Source organism: Cloeon dipterum, chromosome X (assembly GCF_949628265.1).
Source record: "Cloeon dipterum chromosome X, ieCloDipt1.1, whole genome shotgun sequence".
Taxonomy (NCBI): domain Eukaryota; kingdom Metazoa; phylum Arthropoda; class Insecta; order Ephemeroptera; family Baetidae; genus Cloeon; species Cloeon dipterum.
Window position 1 is genome coordinate 1,104,279 of NC_088790.1, and position 25,530 is coordinate 1,129,808.

General features: G+C 39.3%; 3 protein-coding genes across 4 annotated transcripts; 2 read left to right on the forward strand and 1 right to left on the reverse strand.

The window, feature by feature from the left end:
* Positions 1–5,685: 5,685 nt before the first annotated feature.
* On the reverse strand, positions 5,686–20,700 carry LOC135946460 (serine-aspartate repeat-containing protein I-like). Of its 2 annotated transcripts, none has more exons than XM_065494680.1 (17): positions 20,575–20,700; positions 13,008–13,230; positions 12,630–12,956; positions 12,400–12,573; positions 11,941–12,344; positions 11,711–11,878; positions 11,605–11,640; positions 11,441–11,533; positions 11,332–11,391; positions 11,053–11,253; positions 10,951–11,001; positions 10,861–10,902; positions 10,749–10,808; positions 10,575–10,652; positions 10,416–10,469; positions 10,295–10,354; positions 5,686–10,235 (listed from the first exon to the last, which is right to left on the reverse strand). In XM_065494680.1, exons 3-17 carry the CDS (start codon positions 12,901–12,903, stop codon positions 10,134–10,136), a joined length of 1,857 nt encoding a protein of 618 aa, XP_065350752.1. In that variant the 5' UTR covers positions 12,904–12,956; positions 13,008–13,230; positions 20,575–20,700; the 3' UTR covers positions 5,686–10,133. The 2 variants fall into 2 exon arrangements, with proteins under 2 accessions (XP_065350752.1, XP_065350751.1); XM_065494679.1 differs by having other exon boundaries at positions 11,602–11,640.
* LOC135945169 (arp2/3 complex-activating protein rickA-like) lies at positions 14,225–14,911 on the forward strand. Its single transcript, XM_065492636.1, has one exon. It carries the CDS (start codon positions 14,225–14,227, stop codon positions 14,909–14,911), a length of 687 nt encoding a protein of 228 aa, XP_065348708.1.
* LOC135946461 (uncharacterized) lies at positions 17,325–24,572 on the forward strand. The gene is made up of 11 exons (XM_065494682.1): positions 17,325–21,167; positions 21,219–21,303; positions 21,364–21,485; positions 21,546–21,666; positions 22,268–22,407; positions 22,460–22,583; positions 22,645–22,716; positions 22,772–22,831; positions 22,887–23,021; positions 23,084–23,350; positions 23,711–24,572. The coding sequence occupies exons 1-11, from the start codon at positions 21,018–21,020 to the stop codon at positions 23,758–23,760; spliced, it is 1,326 nt and encodes a 441-aa protein (XP_065350754.1). The 5' UTR covers positions 17,325–21,017; the 3' UTR covers positions 23,761–24,572.
* Positions 24,573–25,530: the final 958 nt, after the last annotated feature.

A 25,530-nucleotide genomic window follows, 5' to 3' on the forward strand; every position in this document is an offset into this window, starting at 1 on the left:
GAGAGATCTGCGCTGGAACCACCATGTCGACGTCCAGCGAAAGAAAGCAGCGCGTACTCTTGGATTCGTGGCCCGCAATTTGCGTGGCTGCACGCAGAGAGTGAAAAGGATGGCGTACCTGACTCTCGTGAAGCCCAAGTTGTTTTACGGGACTCCGGCGTGGCACCCATGGACCAAGGCAAACATCGGGAAGATGGTTAGAACCCAGAACAGAGCCCTCTATTTCATCCACGGTCGCCACGTCCCGCCACCTGAGAAGCAGATCATGCTGTCCGTGCCGGCCCAACTTGGCTACAACGACCTGCTATTTTTCAAGAAGAGTCTGTGGCCTCACAGATTACGACGCAATCACGCGCATCACCGAGGGCCGCGTGCACCGCGGTGACGACCCGCTGCATCCGCGGCTGCAACAGCCACCAGCGCGCACCGAACTCGACCAGTGTGTGTTTGATTTTCGAGTCATCGCTTTTTGGAATGCTGCACCACCTGCATTGAAAGACTGTTCAGCGGCACAGTTTCCTTCCAAGTGTAAGGCGTATGTGAGTGCGTGTTTCTAGTGCAGCTTAATCCCCTCCCGAACAGGCCCATTCTGGCTCTGCCCTCCCGGGTAGAGTTTTAGCCAGATGTTTGCCAGGAATGGTGCCTTTTCTCACTATGTACTTCCTATTTTTAATTTTTGACCAATTGTTTTTTTAACATTTATGTACATCTTTTGGTGAGAATAAACAAGCAATAATAATAATAATAATAATAAGAGTCCGATTGTTGCCGGCAACAAGAACGGACGCACTTCAAATTCGCTCCTCAGAATTTTCCCCTTTTGGCCCCGACGTTGAACTTTGACTGGAAGAAACTGGCATCTCCTTGCTCAGCTTTTCACGCCGCATCGATCGACGTCAAAATTTCTTCTGGGGAACAAGATTTCGGCCCAAAATTCTGGTTTTGAAGTTCTGCCCGGCGAGTGAGTACGATTCCATCCAAGCAACAATGGCAAAGACCAACAAGCGCCCGAGTAGCTCGCCAATGGCACCCTGCGAATTTTCGCTCGCGACACCGCAGAATCGCGCCGAGGGGCTCTGCCTTGGCGGAGAGGAGTCCTCTTTAGCCGGAGGATGCGGCTCTTCGTCCAAGAAACCGGCCACCGCAACGACCATCGAGGGATCTCAGCTTGGGACGACCCAGAGTCGACCCCGCCGTGCCCTCAACCCTACCATCGAACGAGCGACAGCCGGCACTCCTGAAGAAAGAAATTCATTTTCGGACGAGGGGTGGCTCTAAGCCTGCGAAAAAGACTGGCCGGGGGAGTGGAATCGAGTTCCAGCGCCAAATCTCCCTGACGAGTTGCTGGGGGCCAGCGTGGAAGAGCGACAAGCCTTGGCTAACGCCCGGCTGCTCACCATGCTTCTAACTCAGCCAAGTCAACTTTGAGAAAACCAATCCGAGCTGAAGACGAAGTTTCTGGCCATCATCCTGATCAGTCGAACAGGCCTCACGGCTCCTGGTGGGTGATGGCTGCGTGGGACCAAGACTGAAGTGAGGACCGGCGCCCTGAACTCGCCTTCGGAGACAACCCCGGCTAATCCGATTTGTCCAGGCGCCATTTCCCGACTTGGCCTCTTTTGTAGGCCCGTCGGGTTATGTGTATCTCTGTTCATCCAGAATAAATACAGAATAATAATAATATAAAACAACGCAAGAGCTGTTTATCGAGCGGAAGTTATATTTATATGGCCAAATCATCTGTTCAAACTCTATTCGAAATGTACGAATTAATAAATTCACACCACATGCACTTGATGTCGATAGAAGATGAGGTTAATAAATTGAATAACATTTACTCGAATCTAAATTGCAAATTTGATATACTAAACTTGGCAGATGCTATTGAACGAAAATTGTCTGCTCACGAATTCATTCTCCATTCTTCCACCAAGAAAAAAGAACTGGGGGGAAATGAATAAAAGCGGTACCGCTCACGGGTACCGACCAAACGTTAAGATGCTCTCGACGCGATCGTTCACGCTTACTAGCAACAGAGATGTCACAATAGGACTTGATGCGGAAACAAAAGTTCCTTGTATATTGTTATACGGGTTTTCAACAATTCATCAAAAAGTCAAGCTCGAATATGCAGAACTGCGTCGATGGATTGAAAACAACGGTTTTTACGGCATATTTAACGACACCTTCACAATGCACAGAACCGATATTGTGAAGATGAAAAACACAAGTGGAATATTTTATGTAAATTCATTTGTGTTTGAAAATCTTGTACTTTTACTACCCATCATGGATCTATATGTATTCAAGATAACCGTGTAAAATAAGATATTGTATTGGTTGTGGTAACAAAAATAAAAAAAATTATCAAAAAAAATTGTTATTTACTTTTCAACAACATTTACAACGCAAGGTTAATTCATTTTATGCTTCTAGATTTTTTATTCCTAGATATTATAAAAAAATAATATCAAAACACCTGAAGAGTATGTAGTTTACAATGTGAAATCGCACTCATCTCTGCAAGCGTGATAAAAAAGGGTGTTAATGAGCAACAAAAGCTAAAATCAGATGACGCTGACATCGCTTGATAATAATATTAGTTGTATTACTACATATTTCACACAAAAAAACATCCACCTTACTTATTAAAACATTACTTCAAACTGCATATTTTTGTGTAAATAGGTCATAATAATTATTAATACAAATTGAACGCTCATCTTAACGAATCGAGGTGTCTATAAGCGTCACACAAAATAAAATATTTAGAAATGTTGAATAAATAATTAATATTAATTGTATTGAAATATTTACTTATAAATATCATATGTAAAGATGTAATTACAATTGGTATTAATTATTTATTCAATGTTGATAGTTATTTTATTTTGTGTGACGCTTATAGATACCTTGATTCGTTAAGATGAGGGTTAATAATAATAAACGTTAAATATATAAATAACAAAGTTAAAATATAGCGCTATTATTTAACGTTATTATTTATTTATTTATTTAACGTTTGTCATTACTAACGCTAAAGATAATATTTAGTCGGTTCTTGCAATATAAAATCAATAAAAAAAACGTTGCACTGAAATCGATAAAAAAGATTTGTATATCGATGGAAACAAACTAGTTTTTACCGTGCTTATATGAAAATCTCATTTTTTAATTCGGAAAGGTATGATTATTTTAGGTTAAAGTAACTTTTAAAATGAATAGTCGAAAAGTTCGTCAAGTTGCAAGATTAACGAAGAGCGGTCGGTTTGCGATATTGCATCTCCTTTCCACACAGCGTCTTGCGTGATTAAAAAAGGGTGTAACTTGGGAGTAACAAAAATAAGAGTGAAAGTAAAGGAGTTGAAATGCTGCATAATATCGAGCATTAAGTTTTAGCTACTATCTTAACTCCTCAACATACGCTCAACTGAATGCGGGAATTTTGAAATTAACGTGTGAGTAAGTTTAGGAGCAGGAACACTCAAGCATGTTAGACTTAGCTATCTTAACTCCTCAATATACACTCAACCGCATGCGGGAATTTTTAAATGAATGTGTGAGTAAGTTTAGGAGCAGAAACACTCCAGCATATAAAGCTGTTGTATTTCAACTCCTTAACTTACACTCATGATCACACGCCCACCGACTCACTGATTTGCTTGAGAAAATCACGTTGGTACTCTCGGTCAACAAAAATGGATTCCCGACTGCGAATGCTTGTGTTGATTAGCATAATATTCGCTGGGGTCAATAGCATCCGCGGCCTAGATTTCGCGCACGGACGTCATGAAGTTAAGTGCATAAGCAATGGGAGCGAGCGATTGATGTTTTCTCCTTCCGTGCTCGCTGTCGGCAACAAAATCGGATCGGTAAAATTACGCGCGATGTTTCTTATTTGATTTTTAATGTTATTTTAAATCATAGATTGACGTGAAAAGGTGGATAAGGACTGATCAGCTTCATGCCGAGTACGAAATCGACGGATTCAAAACGTCAAGAGTGGCTCATGGTAAAAAAATGAATATTTTTTCAAACATTCCTCTGATTATTTCTATTCTGACAGATCTGCTAACCAGCAAACTTGAGCGGACTCTCGGCTGGACGACTACAAGCGCGTATTTGGAAACCCGAAACACCGCATCCTGGCTCAAAATCGGCACCAAGAAGATTCCCCTGGATCGTAATGTGAGTTATTCAATTTGAATTACGCTTTAAACTATTATATTTCTATTTTTTCAGAGTCGTGTTTCCATGGTCAAAAGATCTAGAATGGTTCTCGTCTTCGTAAATGGCGAACGCAAATATGAGTGACGCTGCAAAACCGCTTCACCATCGGAAAAGGTTTAACAGTAGCCCAAGGTAAGATTAAATGAAATAAACAAATATTTAAATAAATAAAGTAACATTAGAATTATTAATTTTATTTAAAAATATGTAATGTTAAAAAATTTAAATATATTAATGAATATTAAGAAAGGTACACATGATCAATGAATAAATAAAGATTAAAAGCAATTTAATATTCATGTGAAATTAAATATTTATTTCTAATTCGTCTAAAACTGTCAATTAATACATTAAAAAATGTTGAATGCAAATTAATTAATATGAAAAATGTATGATATTAATTTTAAAATATTTTACAGCTGCTCTGATGGAGTGGAAAGCTTATCTAGCGCCGTATGGACATTTGAGCAGTGAGGAAGCTGGTTGTGCCTTTTACGAAGCCTCAGAAAAAATTGAAGGTATCAGCATTGAGCAGTTTGATGGAAAATCAACCATATTCATTGTTTTTAATTAAATAGAAGTTAAATTAATTCTTTTTAGAACTCTCAAGTGTTGAACAAAGTCATCATCCCTGCTGGCAAGTCTCTCATCAACATTGTCGAGCGCGAGACACACGGAGATAACTTCATACTTCTCTACAGATCAGTCTACAACTGCCAGAATGGTATGTTTCTTGATTTTAATAATTATGTTTTTTATTGATATCTTATTTTTTTAGACATTTGGTCGTCTGACTATGAGAATGTTAAAGGTTGTACGAATGTGACTCACACCACTAAGATCTCCACACTAGGTTTTTTTTTAAATCTGCTTTTAAATCAAAAACTAATTTTTAATTATTAAAGGATGCCCGTGTTTCTCCTCCAACCTCACATCCTGTGATTGTGCTCCCTGTATCAACAGTTACACACCAAGTGAGGCGCCGTAGCGAACTATACCCATCCTTGCTACACACTTTACACATCCCGAAACAAACACCTCCACTCTAGAAGCTACCCCCACAGAAACCCATTTGACGGGAAACGAAATCACACCTCCCCTTACAAACACGAATGCTCCTGTGCAATTGTCAATTTAAACCACGCCCCCCCCCCCACACAATCGCGACGGGCTTGCCTACCCATACTAGCAGTGCGCAACCTTTAGATTTCGAATCCATTGAGAGTTCTTTGGAAGCGATTAAAACCACGCCAGTAGAGGATTTATACCGATTCTGGCCACCACTAGTCGATCGTTCCCCACTCTCCCACTTGGTTTCTCCCGCTTCACTCGACGATTCTATTATCTCCCACCTCACTTGATAATTATGTTGGATAAAAAAATGAATAAAATGAATCAGCATTTAATAATTTCTGAAGTCAGGTATAAAAATGAATAAAATGAAACAATCTCAAATAAAATTGATTACCTTTTATTTCCCAAAACCAAAAATATGTATACAAACTTGTAAAAGTTGGAAAACACAGTTAATATTCCATGAGATTACTATAATACCGTCGACATAGTTTCATTTGCTCCAATTCAATCAACTTGAAACTCATATTTAAACAAGTAGACGAGTCTTCAAAATATCGCTCCTCCAATTCCTTCAATTTGGGAACTGTCTTTTGCAACAAAGAGTGATATGAAGAAATTCTACTAATTTTTTTCATCAATATTCTATATTCAGATTTTGATAACACAAAATAGCAAGAAGATTTCACTTCTCGCAAGACAATTCCGCCAACACAAGTTTTTACGTAAAAGTAACGAGTCTGACCACGACGATTTTCATGAAACATGGTAAGGATTTCAATCGAATTATAATACATTTTCTTCAACGTGTCGTCAGAAATACACCACTTTCCATTTCGTTCACAATACAAATAAGATAAGTTGTCGTACGTAGGTCGCAACACAATCGTCGGAGCGATCATTTTCATTATCTCAAAAGGGTTTCCGGTATGAACGAGTCGACCACCATTAAGACGAAGGAAAACCTCCATCAGATAAGAGAAATCCTGCAACGTGACCGTAAACTCATCACCATACACAATCCACTCGAACGAAATGTCCTGATCCTCTTCATCGTGCTTAATTTTAAAGTGTGTTGTTTCACCACCATACTCTAAACATGATATAATGTAATGATGCTCTTCTGCGAGATGTGTCAAGGTGTCCGCGAAAAGCTCACAACTCTCCTGCGATTCTTTGTCGTATAAACTAATATCAATCTCGGACTCACCACATTTGTAGGATACGTACAAGTCCTTCTCACACCCGATTGAGAACTTTTTCTGTAAACGCGCCATGAGTGAATGTTAGTGAAAGAATCAGGTGACGGTATATATTCACGGCAAGGAGAGGGGGAAAAGGTAGCGACGGTTGTACTACGCATGTCAAAAGAATAATCCAAAAGGAAATCTTTTCACCCTCATACAATCTCCTGCTCCATTAATTTATAATGACCGTAAGGAAGAGTAGAGTGGTCTGGTAAAATAACTCGTTTATCATCATGTGGGTCCAAAGCTAATTTACATATTTTTGACGTATACAACTTATGATGAGTAGAGGTGATATTCGAAAAAGTAACATATTTTTTATCGTTTTTGAGCACACAGTTAACATAATCTGCGTGACAAAGATCGTTTTTTATAGCGCATTTTTTAATCCCTTTAGCTTTTTTACACTCTCCGTCATCGCAGATATAACTATACATTTTTGAACGAGGAGCTGCAAACTCGGTGATCAAGGACCCTTTTAATTCATCCTTGAATTTACCATATACTTTTGAATTTTCTGGCGAGTAGAGTGGGTGGTTTTTGGGCAGCGAGCTAAAATCGAAATGATGAGATATTTGTTTAAGTTCACTGTTGAAATCGGTTGTTTTAAACGCGGCGATAATCCCGTCAGTGTCGATTAAGCATAGCGAAAGACGATCACCAAACTGCTTTTTTAGCACGTCATAAAAGAACCAATACATGTAATATTTACTGTAATATAGTATGTTCATGCCTACGATAATAGGCCGATCCATGACAATTGTTCCTCTTTGCATTTCTACTATCGCCATTCCTCCATCGAGAAGTACTCGATCTATAAATGTCGGTTTCCGTACTAGTTTAGCAAGAGCACGTTCATTGTTTACTAATTTTACGTTTATACGCTTACGTAAATTTTCTATCGTTCGACCGAATACCGAGTTTGTAAACAATTTATACAGATTTTTTTCACAGTCGCTTTTCGCAGCCGCGCGAAATTCCTGCATTATTTCCACGTATGGCCTCATAAAAGTCTTTTGTTTGAACGAGAGCACTTTATGAACGCGTACAATCGAAACTCCGAGCTTTTTAGCCTGCTGCACTAGAGGGAGCGAAGCCTTACACTTGAATTTAGGAAGCAGATCTAATATCAATTTAGGAAATTTCGAGTTTTCATTAGGAATTTTATGTACAGGAAAAGGTGGCAAGCAACTTAAGTAATCATGATGCTCTCTCGGGTACACACAATCAAACTCGAGAACAAAACCAGTGTCACCCGTCGGATCCGTATTCTCCCAATCGAAATTAACCGGATCGATGAATTTATACTCTGCATATGGTAACTTGTACGTCATCATGCAGAAGCTGTACAGTGCTGTACAATCAAAATAACCGATTTTCTCCGTATCGCTAGACTTTAAATACCTACGTCCGATTTGACACATGCCCCCAGCAATTCCTGATTCGACAAAATCGAATATTTCATCATCACTGATCAATTCAATTTCAACCCCCGTTAATTTCAACATTAAATTAATCGACAAGTGGCTGATTGTGTAAAAATGACACAAATCAATCTTGAATTTCTCCCAAATGATCGAGCGGAAGAATAAAAGCACGTCGAGCATGATCAAGACGTCCTTCTTAAGGTATACTGAACAATAATCACGCATAGTGGAGCAATTGAAAACTCTCCAATGAGTCTTGGCCACCTCGTAATCGTCTTGTGACAAACTTTCCTTGCTCAGATCGTTATGAAAATAATCGATATCAGGTAAATCAGGATGCTTCAATTTTTCTAAATCAGTAAAGAATTTATAGGGGAAAATCCCTTTCCCCGTAACATGCCCGTGAACGTCGGCAGGAAAATTTTTTTTCGTCTCTATGAATAAATGGTTTGGTAGCGCTTCGGATAAAGAATCTAGAGATTCGCTGAAAAATTTGAACATGTCTAAAAATCTTACCTCGACATCATTAATCCGAACCGAGAAAGAAATGTACCGCTCGCGCGTGGATGGTATTACACTCACCTTAAAATTTCGTTTCAGAAACATCAAAATCAAGAAATGACCATCATAGTTAGCGTTGTTATGGATGAAAACAGGCACGAAATGAACTCTTTTCATATTTAAATTGCATTTGGAACAACAGGCCCCATTACGTACATTGTCACGCGACAAGCAGTGGTCATGTTCCCTGCATTTAACGTTAATCTGATCAAAGGCAACTCCACAAAAGTAACAATTTGTCGCAGCATCAAACGCAATCTGCTGACTCTCGCTAATGCTAATTGGAAATTCTCTCTGAAATACCTTTTTAATAGACAATGTGATTCTGAAAAAATATTCGATTATCGCGTTTTCGAGTTGTTGTTCATCTGAGATGTGGTAATAATACCCGAGCGGTACATCCTCCACCTCTTCGCGGTCATAGATCGAATGTAAAAAAGCACCGAACGCGAAAGGTTTATGGTGCTCGGTGACCGTAGACGAACTCGTGTTCGGCTCGCGGTGAGCAGTGAGAACAGGTACTAATAAGGCTTCCATATCGAACGCTATCAGAAACGGACATTGAAGGGCAGAGCTAAATTTCTCAAACTTAAAAAAAGAAGACGGTTTTGGCATTAGTACGCGCGTGTATCTCCCGGTCGGACATCTTACTTCATGATCGGTCAACTTGCACTGCTTATTAAAATGCATCAGACATCTTACACAAATAAACTTCTTGTGCCCGTATTTATTCACCATGCTCGAAACGAGACGGCTGAGGTCAGAAATCAAGGACCAATGCGCATGCCTACCTTTAACCAAATACAAAAGGTCGAAATGATATTTCTTTCTTTCAAATGATGTCTTTACAGGAAAAACGAGACATTTCTCGTCGAGTGTGAAAATATTGATAGAAACGTGTGAATTTTTACGCAAGAAAATTTTTACCTCCTTCATCGAGACGGGAAAATCGATTTTCCAATCGAATAAATGTTCAAATTTAGCCTCAGCCGTTACGTTAACACGTCCGTGGCTTTTTTTGTACATGGACGAGAGAATGCAATGTTTGAAGCACTTGACGCAATCTTTTCTTTTACACTTTAGGTTTACTACGGCTTTTTTCAGCAAGATGCTCTTCGGCAATGGGATATATGCGCTTCCGGGAACGAAACGATATTTACTTACTCTTATTTCCAAGCACTTAACGCGGCTAAAGGAAAACCCGCTCCCTTTGAAGGCGTAATTTTCGCTCTCCTCGACCAGCTTTGTGAAGAGCGAATCCAGATTTTCGTCAATATCGATTTCGTGGAAGAGAGTAGAGTTTTGTGTTTTGAAGTTCGTATCTTTTGAAACATCTAACGGATTTGCATAAACACAAACCATAAACAAGTTGTATTTTAACGATTTTAATAAAGCCAACTCGGATTCCAAAATTTTAACCACTCTCTCGTTGTTTAACGTTAAAAAAGATTCAATCGAGATTTGCTTCTCCTCGTTAAGTATTAGGTAATCAGTGTAATTCCCACCAAAAAGCGATTTTCCGACATAAATATTATCTGAATTCAGCTCGTAATGAAGGTTGCGTCTCCTGATCAACACGTCCTGGTCGGGAAGATCACTGACGTTCTGCATGATGTCCGCGTCGTTTCTTGTGCTGAATGATAGAAGATGAGCTTATATACGCTCTCCGTCTCCCTGCCACCACACCACCGTCAACCTTTAAAAGATACACGTCAGAAATATGATAAATATAGATAAAAAAAATTTCTGTATTACCATCCCACCAGTCGATCCATGCTCAGCACCTGATGACCCTGAAGCGCTTGAGCCATCAACCTTTTTTAAAAAGCGTCTGTCAGAATTATGATAATTAGTAAAAAAATATTTCTAATATTACCACGCTATCGGTTAATCTGTCTGCGGTGCTTGAAGCATCTGAAGAACCGTCAACCTTTAAAAAATATAACCGCCCATCAGAATTATGATAATTAATCAGTAAAAAAATAAGCGTCCATTAGAATTATGTTAATGATTAAAAAATATTTCTCAGCATTACCGTGTTGTCAGCTAATCTGTCCACCGCGACAGAAGAACCAGACGTGTCTGCTGCACCTGAAGCACTTGAGCCGTCAACCTTTTTTAAAAAAAGTGTCAATCAGAATTAATATGTCAAAATTATTGTCCATCAGAAATATGATAATTAATAAGAAAAAAAATATCACTGCATTACCGTGTTCCCAGTTAATCCGTCTACCACTTCTGAAGTCCCCGAAGCGCACTGGTCGCCAGTCTTTAAAAATTAAGCATAAGAATAATGATCACAAAAAATCTCAAAGCATTACCATGTTGACACCTGCAGCAACTGTCGCGCTTGAGCCGGCAACCTTAAAATCACCTGTCAGAATTTAACTATAAAAAACACTCAGCATTACCATGCCGACATCTAATCCATCCGCGGTACCTGCTTCTGTTGTGATGGAAACCTTGAAAAGCTTTTATCAGATTTATGATAATTAAGTAAATCATGGCTTTACCCCTGGAATAAATGAGTCTATTATGCTAGTCCTCCAAGAAGGGTTGGATCCTACTCTGAAGCCGGCTCTAATACCCGCTCGGACGCCCACTTTAATTCCAGCGATGAAACCTGCTTTAACGCCTGCCGCGTCGACAAAGTCGCTTTCGATGCGAACGGTGGTCTCGGCAAAGACGACAACTCCGTCGACTGCTTCTCCTCCCTTGAAACGTAAAAATTAATAACCACTGTGATATTTTTTTTTAAAAATAAACTTTAATCAATCGCTTGTGTTAATTACCGAGTTGTTAACCTCCGTCTGATCATCGTCGTCATCTGTTTCACCGGCCACGTCTCCAACCTGTAAATAAATTCATTTACCCTTATACTACTAATTCATCGATCATTACCGTGGTTTCGTCTTGGTCTTGTCCTACTCGCGCGACAAAGACTTCTGCTCCGACATTATCAGCTCCGTCATCATCGACTATACCATCAACCACCTTTTTTTTAAAAAAAATTAAATAATTTAGATCGATTAATAAGATCAATAAATTAAAAATAATTATACCACGTTTTCCTCACGATCGATCTCGCCACCACCGACCACCTTTTAAAATTGATCAGATCGATTAATTAGAGCAATAAATTAGAACAATAAATCAAATTAAAAAATATACCGCGTTTTCATCGCCAGGCTCGCCGTCGATCTCGTCGTCAGCCTCGTCGTCGGCCTCATCATCGCTCCCACCATCGTCATCACTGCTGGCGCTGCTGTCAGCACTGGCATCGGTTGCACTACCATCGTTAGCATCACCGTCAGCTCCGCTACCATCGCGATCTACATCCTAAAAATATACAAAAAAAAAAATCCATTTAAAAATTACGGAATCAAAAAAAAAATAAATACCTCATCATCGTCTGCAATTTCCCCCTCCTCGAGACCGTCGGAATCGTCTAGATTCACCGGTCGAGCTTTCGTGTCCACAAAGCGAAAGTAATTTCGAAAAACCTGCTCAGCGCGCTTTTCTAACTCGAATCTTTCAAAAGGATTCAACAAGTTTGCCAAGAAAACGTTGACTATACGATCTTCGTAAAGCGTGCGTTCAAAGCATGGTTTCATGGTCAGTTCTGTGTATGCTTCCACTCCATTGTTGAATGCATTAGTTCCGATCATGTAACGAAGAGACGCTTTGATACTCGGATAATCCTTGCTCATGGTGAGCGGAGTGTACATGGCAATGTTCAAAAAACCAAAGTGGGGGTGCTCTTGCGCGTTGGGACATGGGTTCCTGTGGAAGATTTTCCTCAGCTCTACAAAAGATTTTTATTAGTTTCTTTTAATACACGTGTGTGGAATAATTAGTACCTTCCTCCACCAGTTCGTATTGGTTTTCCCCTCCTCCGTGAATTTGACGAAGGTGGTTTCTGAGAACATTTTCCACACCAGCTCGATCGCGACGAAAGCCTCTAACGCCCCCTAGCGATTCGGTAGGTAACGGATACCTTTTCACGTCGATCCTCTCTTCCGCAGGCTCGGGTACTGTCAAAATTGATATATTACGCTTCGATGAAAATATTTTTTTTAAAAAAAATTACTGGTCGCTAAGGAAACGGGTAGAAGAAAGATCGCTTTCCTGCTGCACGTGCATCTGCAGTACATGCATTTTCCTTTGAATCCGCTTAGGATACAATTGACGCAGGTGGCGTGTCCGCATTCGCTGACGGCGTCGGGTGTTCGTCCTATGCACACTAGACATGCGGAAGGAAAGTCCATGTCCCTCCGCAGCACGGCGATCTGCCAGTCCGGCAAGTCATCGTACATCATGCTGCTCATGGTCACACGTTCGCGAAAGTGAAAGAACATGTTCATGAAAGGACAGTGCGGGGCGACGGCGCGATGAATCTGTGCGACTCTCTCTGGATCTAGAGCGTAATTAGAAGAGATTCACAAAAAAAAAAAATTAATACTCGTACCGATAGTCGAGAGGAAGATTTTACAGCAGGGGAAAAAAACCCCCGGCGTACCGCACAAGGTAACATACGGATATCCGCCGGCTTTGTAAATCGCCTTGGCGGCGCTTTCGCTGACGCCGAGTGCGTGGAAACCCTCTTTCACCAGGTCGAACACACCGGGACGTGTTCGCGCCTCGTAGCTGAGCTCGGGATCTAGGTGCACGACATCTGCGGGGATATTTATCTGCAAAAGATTGTAAAAGAGATGAGACGAGAAGGTATAAAAGGGAGTGATCTGACGATGATGCACAAACGCGAATCGTACATCCGTACAAAATGTTTTTAAAATATAGCCACCCGACGACAATGCTCATCAACGGAAATTCCGGTTGCGGAAAAACCTTTCTAACTCTAAAACTCCTTTCGAACACTGAAAAATATTTTGACAAGGAAATTCACGAAATTATCTACTACTACCACATCTGGAACCCGTGCTTCGCAGATTTTCCGCACATAAAATTCGTACAAGGGTTACCGGAAACGCTACCGGACGATAATCTGAATCGCATTATGGTTTTGGACGACTCGCATGACGAAGCTTTAGCACTTGCGGCTAGTTTATTCGTTCGCGACAGCCACCACCGCTCGATCACTTGCATATTCCTTTTACAATATTTATTCCTGAATTCCCGCCTCAGGATTATTTCCTTAAATTCGAAGAACATAATATCGTTCGTCAATTACAGGGATGGGTTAAGCTTCAATTCCCTCGCACGCCAGCTTCCGTTTCCGACAAAGTTTGTCCAAGGTATATATAGAGACTGCTCGCGAGCGAGATTCGGTTACTTGGCCATAAACCTCTCCAACGATTGTCCGCAGCAGTTACGCTTCAGCACGAACATAACGTCTGAATATCCCACTTATTTCGTCCCGTCGGAGCAGTACCATGGATCGCCGATCGAAATCGATCTTGAATAGAATCTTGAACATGCCGTCGGAGGAGAGACGAGAGTTGATATCGCACCTCGATAAAAAATTGATCAGAGCTCTTCTCGAAATTTTACATAATATCAGACTGAAGAACATAGAATTGAGTCAGTCCGAATCCGGCTTGATAAGGGAAAACACCGCAATTTGCAGGTGCTTGCTTCGAAAAGGCGTTTCGTGTTCGAAGAGAAAGGAGTTGATACTGAAATTGAACGATAAAGTTTTGAATCTCTTGAAGAAAAAATTGAAAAATGTTTAAAAAGCTATTTCTCGTCGACGAGACAAGTCTCGAATTGATCAAGCGACGCAAAGAACCGAAATTGATTGATTACGAAACGTTGTACGACGCGTTGATGACCGAGGAGCCCCAACCGTCGCCGCCGCCGCCGCCGCCGCCGCCGTCCGTGGGACCGGAAACGTTACCGCCACACCCACCAGAGCCGCGAGCGAAAACGCTGGAGTTGATATCGAAGCCACACCCACCGGAGCCGCGGGTGAAAACGTCGGAGTTGATATCGAAGCCACACCCACCGGAGCCGCGGGTGAAAACGCCGGAGTTGATATCGAAGCCGTCGCCGGAGAGCACGCGCACGGAGCCACGCTGGAAGCCACGCCCACAGCCACAGCGCTCGGAGAGACCTGTGACTCGCCGCCAGACGCAACAAAAAATCAAATCGGATATTATCAAAAAGATCGACAAGCTACCGATTGGGTTGAGAGATCGTGCCAAAAAGCTTTTCAAAACGATTCAAAATTCTGGCAAAATCGATATGAAGGATTCGGGCGTGTTTTTCAATAAAAAACGAATCGGTGACGATCTGTTCTCTCTGATCTTAAACTATATAAACCCCGAGGATTCGCTGCAGATCGACGATAAGCCGTTCAAATCGGCTCTACGCGACATCAGCTCGAAAAAGTGGAATAAACTCGACTTTTGATCATGGAGAGAGCGTTGAAGAAAAGTTATTACGATCTAAATTCGTCGTCCGCCTACACCAGCAAATCTAGATTGATCGAACAACATAAAAACAAATACGAAAAATCGTCGATTTTAGATTGGGCGAAAGGTCAAGATAACATCACCAAGTTCGCGCCGAGAGTCGTCAGATTTAAAGGGAACCCGACCTATGCGTGGGTGTTGGACGGGGTCTGGCACTTGGACCTGATGGAAATGCAGAAATTACACAAAGAAAACAAGGGTTATAGATATTTATGCGTGTGCGTAGACGTTTTGAGCCGATATTCTTACGTGTTCCCGTTGAAATCAAAATCCGCCGATGACGTTTTTGAAGGATTGAAAAATCTGTTTAAAATCGCAAAACCGTCATTCGGTATTTACGTCGACGCCGGGACGGAATACAACAATAAAAAGGTTAAGGATCTCTTGAAATCGTTAAACATTGAGCTCATGATCGCACGCAACGAGGAGCGGAAGGCTAGTCTTTCCGAAGCAAGGATCAAGCTGATTAAAAGCAGATTGTATAAATACATGGCTCACAAGAAAACAAAAATTTGGTATGACGTTATTCAAAAAGTAAACGATGCTGTCAACGCATCATACAATAGAAACATTAAAATGACTCCGTTGCAAGTGCGTCGATCAAAGGAAATGCAAAAACGTGCGTTTCTTAATCTCTATTCGTCATATTTAACGAAAACGCCGGAAAAACCAGTTCACGACGTCGGTGAAAAAGTGAGGCTGCCTTATTATAAGAAAGTCTTTCAAAAGAAATATCTCCAAGGATGGACCACGGAGTCCTTCATGGTATATAAGCTCCTCCCCAAAAAATATCCCTTGTACAAAGTGCAAGACGCCGAAGGCGAACAGATTCTCGGCTCATTTTCGAAACAGGAACTCGAGCCCGTAAAATGATTCTCTTCGCCAAGTCCGACTCTTTCAAAAACTTGTATCCGAACAGCCACGAGAAATTTACCCTACTCCTCCCAAGCGAAATTGGTGTAAACAAAATCGCGCTTTTGGACGCGGTCATACCCACGCTGAAACCTCTCACTTTTCTATATATAGAGGTGAGCGGATTGAAGAGCTCATTCCTATTCGAGCAATATAGACCGATTGTCTACGCAGGTTTCGCAGGTATCGACGGATTGATCAAAATAAAAAACCCACAATTTGTAGAGTTTGAAGTTGCTTCCGTTCAAGAAATCACGATCACTATTCACGCAACTTTCCTCAAACAAGAAAAAAAGGAATTACATTCTCATCTCTGTTTTAAATTGAAATGATACCCGGCGGCGATAAATGCTTCCCCCTCACCGCGACGCTCGTCGAACCGACGGTAAAAATTATCAAAACGATCGGTAATGCGTTGAAGAAGAAGAAGAAGAAGAAGAAGAAGAAGAATGCGGTCGTGCGAGGCGCGGGTATTAAAAAAAGAAAGACGAAGAAGAAGCACGTGATCGGTGCGGGGTTGAAGAAGAATAAACGTGGGTCCAAGCACCTATATATAAGACGTGTCAAAACGAAAAAAGATCAGTTGTTTTAATACGCAACATGGAGCAACAATCAATCATGCAAAAATATCGTCCGCTTAACCCAATCACGAGAGGGGGGAAAATTATTTTTAGCATTCCCAAGCAGGAAGATTATTCGCTGGACTTATCTTCAATCAAACTTTTGGTAAAATTCAAGATTCTTGATTCCGATGGTGAAAAGATCAAGCTCGAAGCTGGAGAATATTTGTCTATTGAAAATTTGCCGCTGCACAGTCTCTTCTCCCGCCTGGATTTGTACTTGAACGGGACTTTGGTCTCTAATTCAAACTTGTCTCATTACATTTCGTACTTTTCGAATGCTCTATCGAACGATTTAAGTTTTAAAAGATCGATTTTGAGCAGTGGATACTCTCACGAGCGAGCTGGTAAAAGGGGGGATAGTTCAGATCAGGGCGTCAAAAATAGAGCGAACGACGTGGCTAATGGAAAAGAAGTTTGCTATATCGGTCAATTGCAAAATTCGATTTTGAAGCAGGGTAAGGTGCTTCCGCCGAATGTGGAGCTCAACATCGTTCTTGAGTCGAATCCCGATAAGCTTTTTATTCTAACGAATAAAGACAAAGCCGACGGTCCGCATCCACAAGTTCATATCACCGCTTGCGAGATATTAGCGAGACACATTAAACTCGAGCAGTCGGTAAAGAATAAAATGAATGATATTTTAAACACGTCTTTCTACGACATCGATTACGATAGAGTGGTTGCGAAGACAATAAACATACCGAAAGAAACGACAACGTACAGCAATCCGAACTTTATTCTCGGTCCGCCTCCTCAAAAGGTTTTGATGTTTTTTGTGGAAACGGCGGCTTTCCTCGGAGAATACACTAGCTCCTGCTATTCTTTCAAGCACCACGGTCTCAACAATTTCAAATTTACATATAATAATTTACATATTCCTAATTACACGTTACCATTCGATTTTGTTTCCGGTGACGTGACCGAGCTGTACGACTATACAATTTCGCAGCTCGGATTAGACAGGAGTGGGGTGAACGTTGGACTGGGGCTGGACGAGTATAAAGTAGACGCGTTCTTTATAGCCCAGAACCTGGTTAAGGACGTGTCGACGAATCAGTTTAACAATTCACTCAGTCCTGCAATAATCGGTTTGGATTTGCAATTTGCGACGCCGACGACAAAATTGATAACTCTTGTCGTGCTCGCACAGTACGATAATAGCAAAATTCAAATAAGTAACAAAGAGATTAGGGTGTAATGAACAGCGCGGAGGTTCAAAAATTGATTCCGTTTGGAAAATTTTTGTCGCTCGACGAACTGGTGCACGAGGAACCGTCATTTCCGGCGTACTACGTAATCAACTTGTCGAAACGGAAAATCGGACATTTTGTAGGTTTGGCGTTTGTAAAAAAACGCGGAATGATCACGGCTTTTTATAATGATAGTATGGGGATGATGCCGTTCGTCAAACAACTAGCAGATTTTATCAACAAATACGCTCAAAAAATTATTTGCAACAAATTCCCTCAGCAAAGCGAAGAGAGTGAAATTTGTGGACCGATATCGGTGCTTTTCTTACATCACATTAGACGAGGTAAAGACGTGATCTTGTTCTACGAATCATTATTAAATGAGCACGCTGTGAATGATGCGATCGTAAAGAGAGAGATGGGGGAAATCGGATAAAAGCCGAGTCGTCACGAACGTAGCATTCACAAGCGAGCAACATGTTCGAGCAGAAGGTTATCAATTTGAACGCGTCGTGCACGAAGCGGATCGCAGTCGGCTTTCACAAGAACGACAAGCTGAGCCCGGTGATCCTCCTCAAGGACGGCCAATGTAAAGTAATTATCACACCAGCTACTTGGAGAGGTCTAGCGATCAGACGCGAGCGGATTTTAAAATGCATGAACGAAAATATCGCCTTCACTTTCAAATTTCAAGATGAGGGTTTGTACACACAGCTCTCATCTTCCATGATGGAAAAAAAACCGCTTTTGTACATTAAGCAGCGCCCGAAATTTGAATCTAGCGGTGCGTATATCTACATGGCTCTAACATCGGTTCAAACTCTATTCGCCATGTACGATTTGATCGATTCTCACTTGACTTATTTGATTTCGATCGAAGACGAAAACAACAAACTGTACGGTATTTTCGTAAACTTGAATTGCAAGCGCGATATAATCGACACCGTGGACGATGTGGGGGGAAAGCTCAGAGCTCACGAAATGCTCCTTCATTCGTTGATCGAGGCGAGAGTGGAGGAAATGAATAAAAGCAGACTCACGGCTGAAAATCGAGCATAGATCATCACACACTCCGAGATGACTTTTCCCATGCGCTCACCGAGAACCTTCCAAATAACTAAGAATAGAGACGTTACCGTCTTTTTGGATCCTGAAACCAAAATTCCCTGTGTGCTCTTGTACGGCTATTCCGACTTTCATCAAAGGGTTAAGCTACCCTATCTCGAACTGCGTAATTGGATCGAAAAAAACGGATTTCACACCGTCTACGACGAAACTTTTCTGAATCACAGACCGAACATTGTTAAAATCAAAAATAATACTGGCGTGTTTTATCTGAGTGTTCACATCTTCGAATTTCTCGAGATGATGTTACCCCTGCTCGATCAATATGTATCGAGCATTACCGAAACCGAATGATTTATTTTATGTTGGTGACCAACGGTGTCGGGATTTGAATTGTATTGTTTTTTTTTTTTTTAAAAATATTGATATACTTCATGGATTTGTATTGGTTTTTTAAAAAATATGTATTGGATTTGTGTTGCTTTGAAAAAATAAAAAAAATAAAAAAAAATAACCAAAAAATATGATTTTCAATAAAGCAAATTTCCTTTCATCGAAAAAGTAGTATGAAGAACGTAAATAAAAAAATCATTGAAAAATAATAAATTAGTATACAAGAACGCAAATAAAAAAATAGGATAAAAGAATAGTAATAAAAAAACGATATGTGGCCGGCGTCGCTTCTCTCTCACCATACGTGTGAGCAAAACACATCGTGCGCGTCGCACCTCGCTCCCGAGCTGAGTGTACGCAGCCTGCTTTACCTGCTGACGACGGTACGATAGCTCGCGCTCACCGTAGCAACCACCTGTTGCCACCTGCATTAAATGCGGAACGCTTGTCTCGGAAAGACGTGGTGAATTAATGCGTGAACCGACTAACAAACCGAATTCGTCAGATTCGATCAATTTTCATTCGTTAGCTAGTCTTTTGAATTTAGCGGAATTCAGATTTATTTCCTAATTGAGAGATATGACTGGTAGCAGTAGACGGTACAACCACCTGACAAATCAATTTTTTTGATAAAACTCACACAAATCGTCTAGAATTGATGATTACATGTTTATTTCCGATATAAAGGAAAAGAAAAATATGCTATATATTTACTAGTTATTGAAATAATGAATACACAACGATGATTTATGCTACTAATTTTTAAATATTCATCTTTTCCGGTTTTTAAAGCACACATTAAATTAAAAAAATGTAAAGGAAAAAAATACACTTGATCATACTAGGACCGTGCACAAAGCTGTTTTTATAAAATACCAGCCTGTTGCTATGTCGACAGATGAAGATCGAGCGAGACGCGTGATGAAATTGAGAAAATGGGTGCGCGGCCATTTTTTTTTTAAAAAATCGTAAGTGTCTTCCCACAACTTGTTGCTATGCTAGATGTCGGCATCAATCGAGACGCGAGAGGAAATTCATGAGATACAATCAAATCATGTTTATTTTCGATATAAAGGAAAAGAAAAAATATGATATATATTTAAAAAAACATTTGATTTACTAGTTATTGAATTAATGAATGCTCAACTGTGATTTATGCTACTGATTTTTAAATATTCATCTTTTCCGGTTTTTAAAGTACCCATTAAATTACATATCAAACATGCGAACGATAAAATTAATTAAAAGATTTTTGAAAAATTTCTATAGGAAAAACTGATCGCGTGATTTCTGTCAGAGGAAAAAATATTAAAAGAGCTAATCCGAAACGCCGTTAAAAAACCTAAGCATTTTTTCATCGCATTACATTCACGCATTAATTGGATGAAAAACAAACCAGTTGAAAATAGATGACTTACCGAAAAAACGCTGACGGACTAACACGCTCATTCTAATATGCTGACGATAAGAGAAGTTAAAAACAAAGCGCTTAATAAAATTAAATATGAGACGGCGTGATCGTGGTACGACGCTACGAAGCACAAGCGACGCTTTGCGCTTTGGCGATTGAGAGTGCTTATCGATACTTATAGTATCGACAATTATCAACTTTTCTGATTTTTCTATTATTTCAGATCGAACACTGTCGAATTAAATTAAATAACGCTTGAATTTAATTAAATAACGCTTCAATTAAAATTATTTCGTAATTTACTTGATTTTATTAATTTGATATATCGATATTCGATACATTGATAAATATCGATACTTTTGTGTTGTTTATGCAGCACCGCCTCCCAGATAATATGCGGTTTGTTTACAATTCTTTACTGAGCGCGTGAGACGAAAAAATTGAGTTAAAATGAAGCAAATTGTACTCTTCCTGCTGGTGATCGGTTACGTAAGGTGTTTAGAGTTCACCAGGAGATATGATGGAAGTAAGTGTACGGATGGAGGTGACGGCAAATTGAGGTTCTGGCCGCGGACTCCACCAATTCCAAATTCTGACAAGGTAAAGCTCCCAATTTTTTAATGATATTATCATAATTTATTTTATTTCTAGATTACGATCATTGGTTGGGATAAGAGTAGCGTTATTCGGAGTGATATCAACGTGAAGGCTTTCAGCAGTTCGCGATTGGCAAATGGTATGATTGATGTTGATGAGTTTTTTCATATTTATTAATTCGAGAGTATTACTTTATTAGCTCTGACTCACTACACAGACGGCAAAATTGACTGGAAATCAAATGCCCTAGTCATGGAAAGTGGAAATGAGAGTGGAGGTCAGTTCTCATTTGGTGCAAACAAGGTCGAATTAGCTCCAAACGTGAGTTGAAATTTTTTTATTTGATTTTTCGATGGTGCTAACATTTATTTATGTTTATAGGAAGCTTTGATCCTCACCAGAGATGGGGGATATGTGAGAGTGGTCAGATCTGACGGTCGGGTGCTGACATTCTTAGATGAAGGAGAGGAATTGTTTGTGAAAGATCTGTTCGTCTCAGTCGGTAAGTATTCCCATCGTTATAAATATTGTTATTAACTCATTCTGAATAGGTGAAAATTGAAAATGAGTGGGAAAATTATTAATTGATGCTATATATATTCAAAGAAAATTATTTTTTAATTTTTACAATTTTTTTTAAAGCATTTATTAATTTATGTGATATTCATCTCTCTGTCGTGATGCTATAAATATTCAAAGAAAATTATTTTTAATTTTTACAATTTTTTAAAGCATTTATTAATTTATGTGTCACTCATCTCTCTGTCGTGATGCTATAAATATTCAAAAGAAAATTATTTTTTAATTTTTACAATTTTTTTAAAGCATTAATTAATTTATGTGTCATTCATCTCTCTTTCGGAAACTAATTTCGACAGTGTAAATTTTGATATTGTCACTTTCTAAAATTTTTATGTGTCATTCATCTCTCTGTCGTGATGCTATAAATATTCAAAGAAAATTATTTTTAATTTTTACAATTTTTTAAAAGCATTTATTAATTTATGTAACATTCATCTCTCTTTCGGAAACTAATTTCGACTGTGTAAATTTTGATATTGTCACTTTCTAAATTTTTTACAATTTTTTAATTATTTTTGTAGACGACGTCTTTGAATGGACACCGGAATATGACGATGTGGTGTATCTGAGGGTTGACAACGCGGGTTGTGTGTTCTTTGAGGCTTCAAATGGCATCGACTCGCTCGAGCTACGTTCAGACGAAGGGGTTTTCATCCACACTGTGAGAGTAAAAGTTTGACAAGTGTTTTTGAATTATTTATTCTTTGATTTAGAACGACGCCGCCATCAACAAAATGTCAGTTTCGTCTGGGAATTCGACCTTGACTGTTGTTGTGGGAGAGGAAAGTGAGGAAAATCATCTCATCGTCTATGGCAGCGTTTACGACTGTGTCAATAGTAAGTTTTTTTTAAAAAAACTGATATGTACATACATGTTAATTTCTTTTTTTATTTTTAGCCATCAGCACTCAATCACTCTCCCCATCAGCCTGTGTCAACGCTAGCTACTCGACCGCTGAAATGTCATCTGGTAATTTATTCGATTAAATTTAACTGTGATTTTACTTTAATAATTTTTGATATAGATTGTGAATGCTACACTTGCAGCACTGAATCCTGTCGGTGTGAAAAGTGCGAATCTAAGGGTAAATTATTTAAAAAGTGTGGTAATTTAATTCTAATTTACATTTTTTTTTTCAGGTTCGAGCCGCACACCGAGGCGTGAGAGTATGAGTACTGACAGGACCTCCAGTGAGAATACGACACCAACCACTGCGATGACCACGACTTCACCATCATCATCGAGCTCGGATCAGCAGATCCCCTTCAAAAGTGGTAGGTTATTTGTGTTTTGTGTTTTAAAAATTTAATATTAATTTATTTTTCTCTCTTTTAAGGAATTTTCGCACTGACTACAATTTCTATCATCATCCTGCTCGCGTTTGTGACTGTGTTGGAGATGCTTCGTCGGCGACGAGCAAACGCAATGAGTGTGGTGGAGGATGTTGAGATGCAGCAGGTTCCCACTACACAAGAGCATGACGCGCTAGACGAGCAAGCTCCAGCTGACCTACCCCCATCAATCCAGGACCCGCCGGCCAGCGAACCAATTCGAGTGGATTGTGTGACGGAAACTCAGCTAAGCGAGGAGGATGATGATGATGGTGAGCGAGCAAATGTTTTTTTTTAATGGGAAAAGGTGATTGGTGCCTGGTATATTAACTTTTAATTGATTATTTTTAGGGTTTTTTATGTGGTGTTGGCGGATTAGGTAATAAATATTAATTGAATGTAGATTAGATAGATGTATTTAAAAAAATGAAGTGACGCATGATATTTTATTTTAATTAGTTGCTTTTGTAATGGAAAATAAGTGGCGTTGGTGGATTAGGTAATAAATATTAATTGATTGTCGATTAGATAGATGTATTTTTTTTAAAAAAATGAACTGATGCGTGATATTTTATTTTAATTAGTTGCTTTTTGTAATGGAAAATAATTTTATTTAAATAAATTAATCCTAGATGATGTCTACATTGTGCCTCGGGGACGTGCACGATTGATCGAGCGTTAGTTAAAATTAGCAGCACTTACCTCCACATGTTCCTTAAGTTTGTTATCAGCCGCATGGAGATTTCTCACTGTGAAACTCATCTCACTCAACACTGGTGATGAACTGATGTTAGTCTAGTATATTTTTATTTTAAAGGATAAGGAGGGGAAGATGGGAAGGGTTGTTTTCATCTCCAATATTTGATAAAAGGGTGGGTTTTTTTATATATGGATGAAGATGTAAGCTGCAACGGTAGCTTTTTTTCTTTTGCTGTTCCTGGATTTGTGGCGATCATATCTCCATAAAATAGATTTTTTGATATGGATAAAGATGTAAGCAGCAACGGTAGCTTTTTTTCTTTTGCTGTCCCTGGATTTGTGGCGGTCATATCTCTATAAAATGGAAACGCTTAAAGCCACCTTATAAAATAGCTACCTGAAATTACCCTTCAAAGGGATGATATGTATGTTAAATTGATAGATATTTGATACTGATAAGCTTAAACCATTAGAGACGGTCTGACAATTTATGCCGCAACGTATTCCTATCACATTAGATGATTAATTTGTGAAATAAAGCACTTTATATTAACTCATTTTCTTTTGCTGTTCCTGGATTTGTGGCGATCATATCTCTATAAAATAGAAACGCTTAAAGCCACCTTATAAAATAGCTACCTGAAATTACCCTTCAAAGGGATGATATGTATGTTAAATTGATAGACATTTGATACTGATAAGCTTAAACCATTAGAGACGGTCTGACAATTTATGTTGTAATGTATTCCTATCACATTTGATGATTAATTTGTGAAATAAAGCACTTTATATTAACTCAAATTGTTTTTATTTCATCACTTTACATTTATAGATTTTTTTTTATTTGAATGACATTGAGAATATATAACAGTAATCTCAAGGTTAGTTATTACATTATTTCCCCCCCCCCCAACTTTCATGAATAAATAGGATTGAGTTTAGACAGGAGCGATCATTAGCTTCGGTGGAGTGCACAAGTATGCTTCTGACGCGTACGTTCGGAAAAGTTAAGGTCGGAATTGGCATTGTTGAAGTCGACGACGGTCGAAAACAAATTGTTAGGATCTATCCGTGTTGCGTTATTGAACAAGATCCTTATGATGAATGCGTTGATTTTATATATATTGAGGAGTATGTTCAAAATTCAGAGATGATGATAGATTGTATGAGTGAAAAAAAGAGTTATAGAATAGGGAATTTTATAAATCTTCTTTATAGCGAAAATCATGGATGTTATTTCATCGAAAGAATTGAAAGGAAATTACCACATCCTTTCCTACTCAAGATCGCAATGAATGAATTTAAGACAATAATAGAAAATTATGAAAACATTGCTGAATATTACAATTTTTTGAGTGATAATATTTGGAAACTAAAAGATTGCTGTTATAGACATTATGGGAGCGATAAGTCGTTAGAGAAAAAATGTTTGGATCTTCTTCAATAAGCTATCATCAGAATTACTTGAATTGTATAATTTATTTTTGGTTTGCGAAATAAAAGGTAATCAATTTTATTTGTGATTGTTTCATTTTATTCATTTTTATACCTGACTTCAGAAATTATTAAATGCTGATTCATTTTATTCATTTTTTTTATCCAACATAATTATCAAGTGAGGTGGGAGATAACAGAATCGTCGAGTGAAGCGGGAGAAACCAAGTGGGAGAGTGGGGAACGTTCGACTAGTGGTGGCCAGAATCGGTATAAATCCTCTACTCACGCCTCACTCAATCCCGACAGAGCGAATAGT

Bases quoted from the DNA above. Each gene is read 5' to 3' on its own strand.
- LOC135946461 (XM_065494682.1), top strand. From the start codon at position 21,018: ATGAAGCAAATTGTACTCTTCCTGCTGGTGATCGGTTACGTAAGGTGT. The intron at 22,408-22,459 runs GTGAGAGTAAAA...TCTTTGATTTAG, and splicing joins AAGGGGTTTTCATCCACACT to AACGACGCCGCCATCAACAA. The intron at 23,022-23,083 runs GTAGGTTATTTG...CTCTCTTTTAAG, and splicing joins GCAGATCCCCTTCAAAAGTG to GAATTTTCGCACTGACTACA.
- LOC135945169 (XM_065492636.1), top strand. From the start codon at position 14,225: ATGTTTAAAAAGCTATTTCTCGTCGACGAGACAAGTCTCGAATTGATC.
- LOC135946460 (XM_065494679.1), bottom strand. From the start codon at position 12,903: ATGAACATGTTCTTTCACTTTCGCGAACGTGTGACCATGAGCAGCATG. The intron at 12,345-12,399 runs GTACTAATTATT...AATCTTTTGTAG, and splicing joins ATACGAACTGGTGGAGGAAG to AGCTGAGGAAAATCTTCCAC. The intron at 11,879-11,940 runs GTATTTATTTTT...GTATATTTTTAG, and splicing joins AAATTGCAGACGATGATGAG to GATGTAGATCGCGATGGTAG.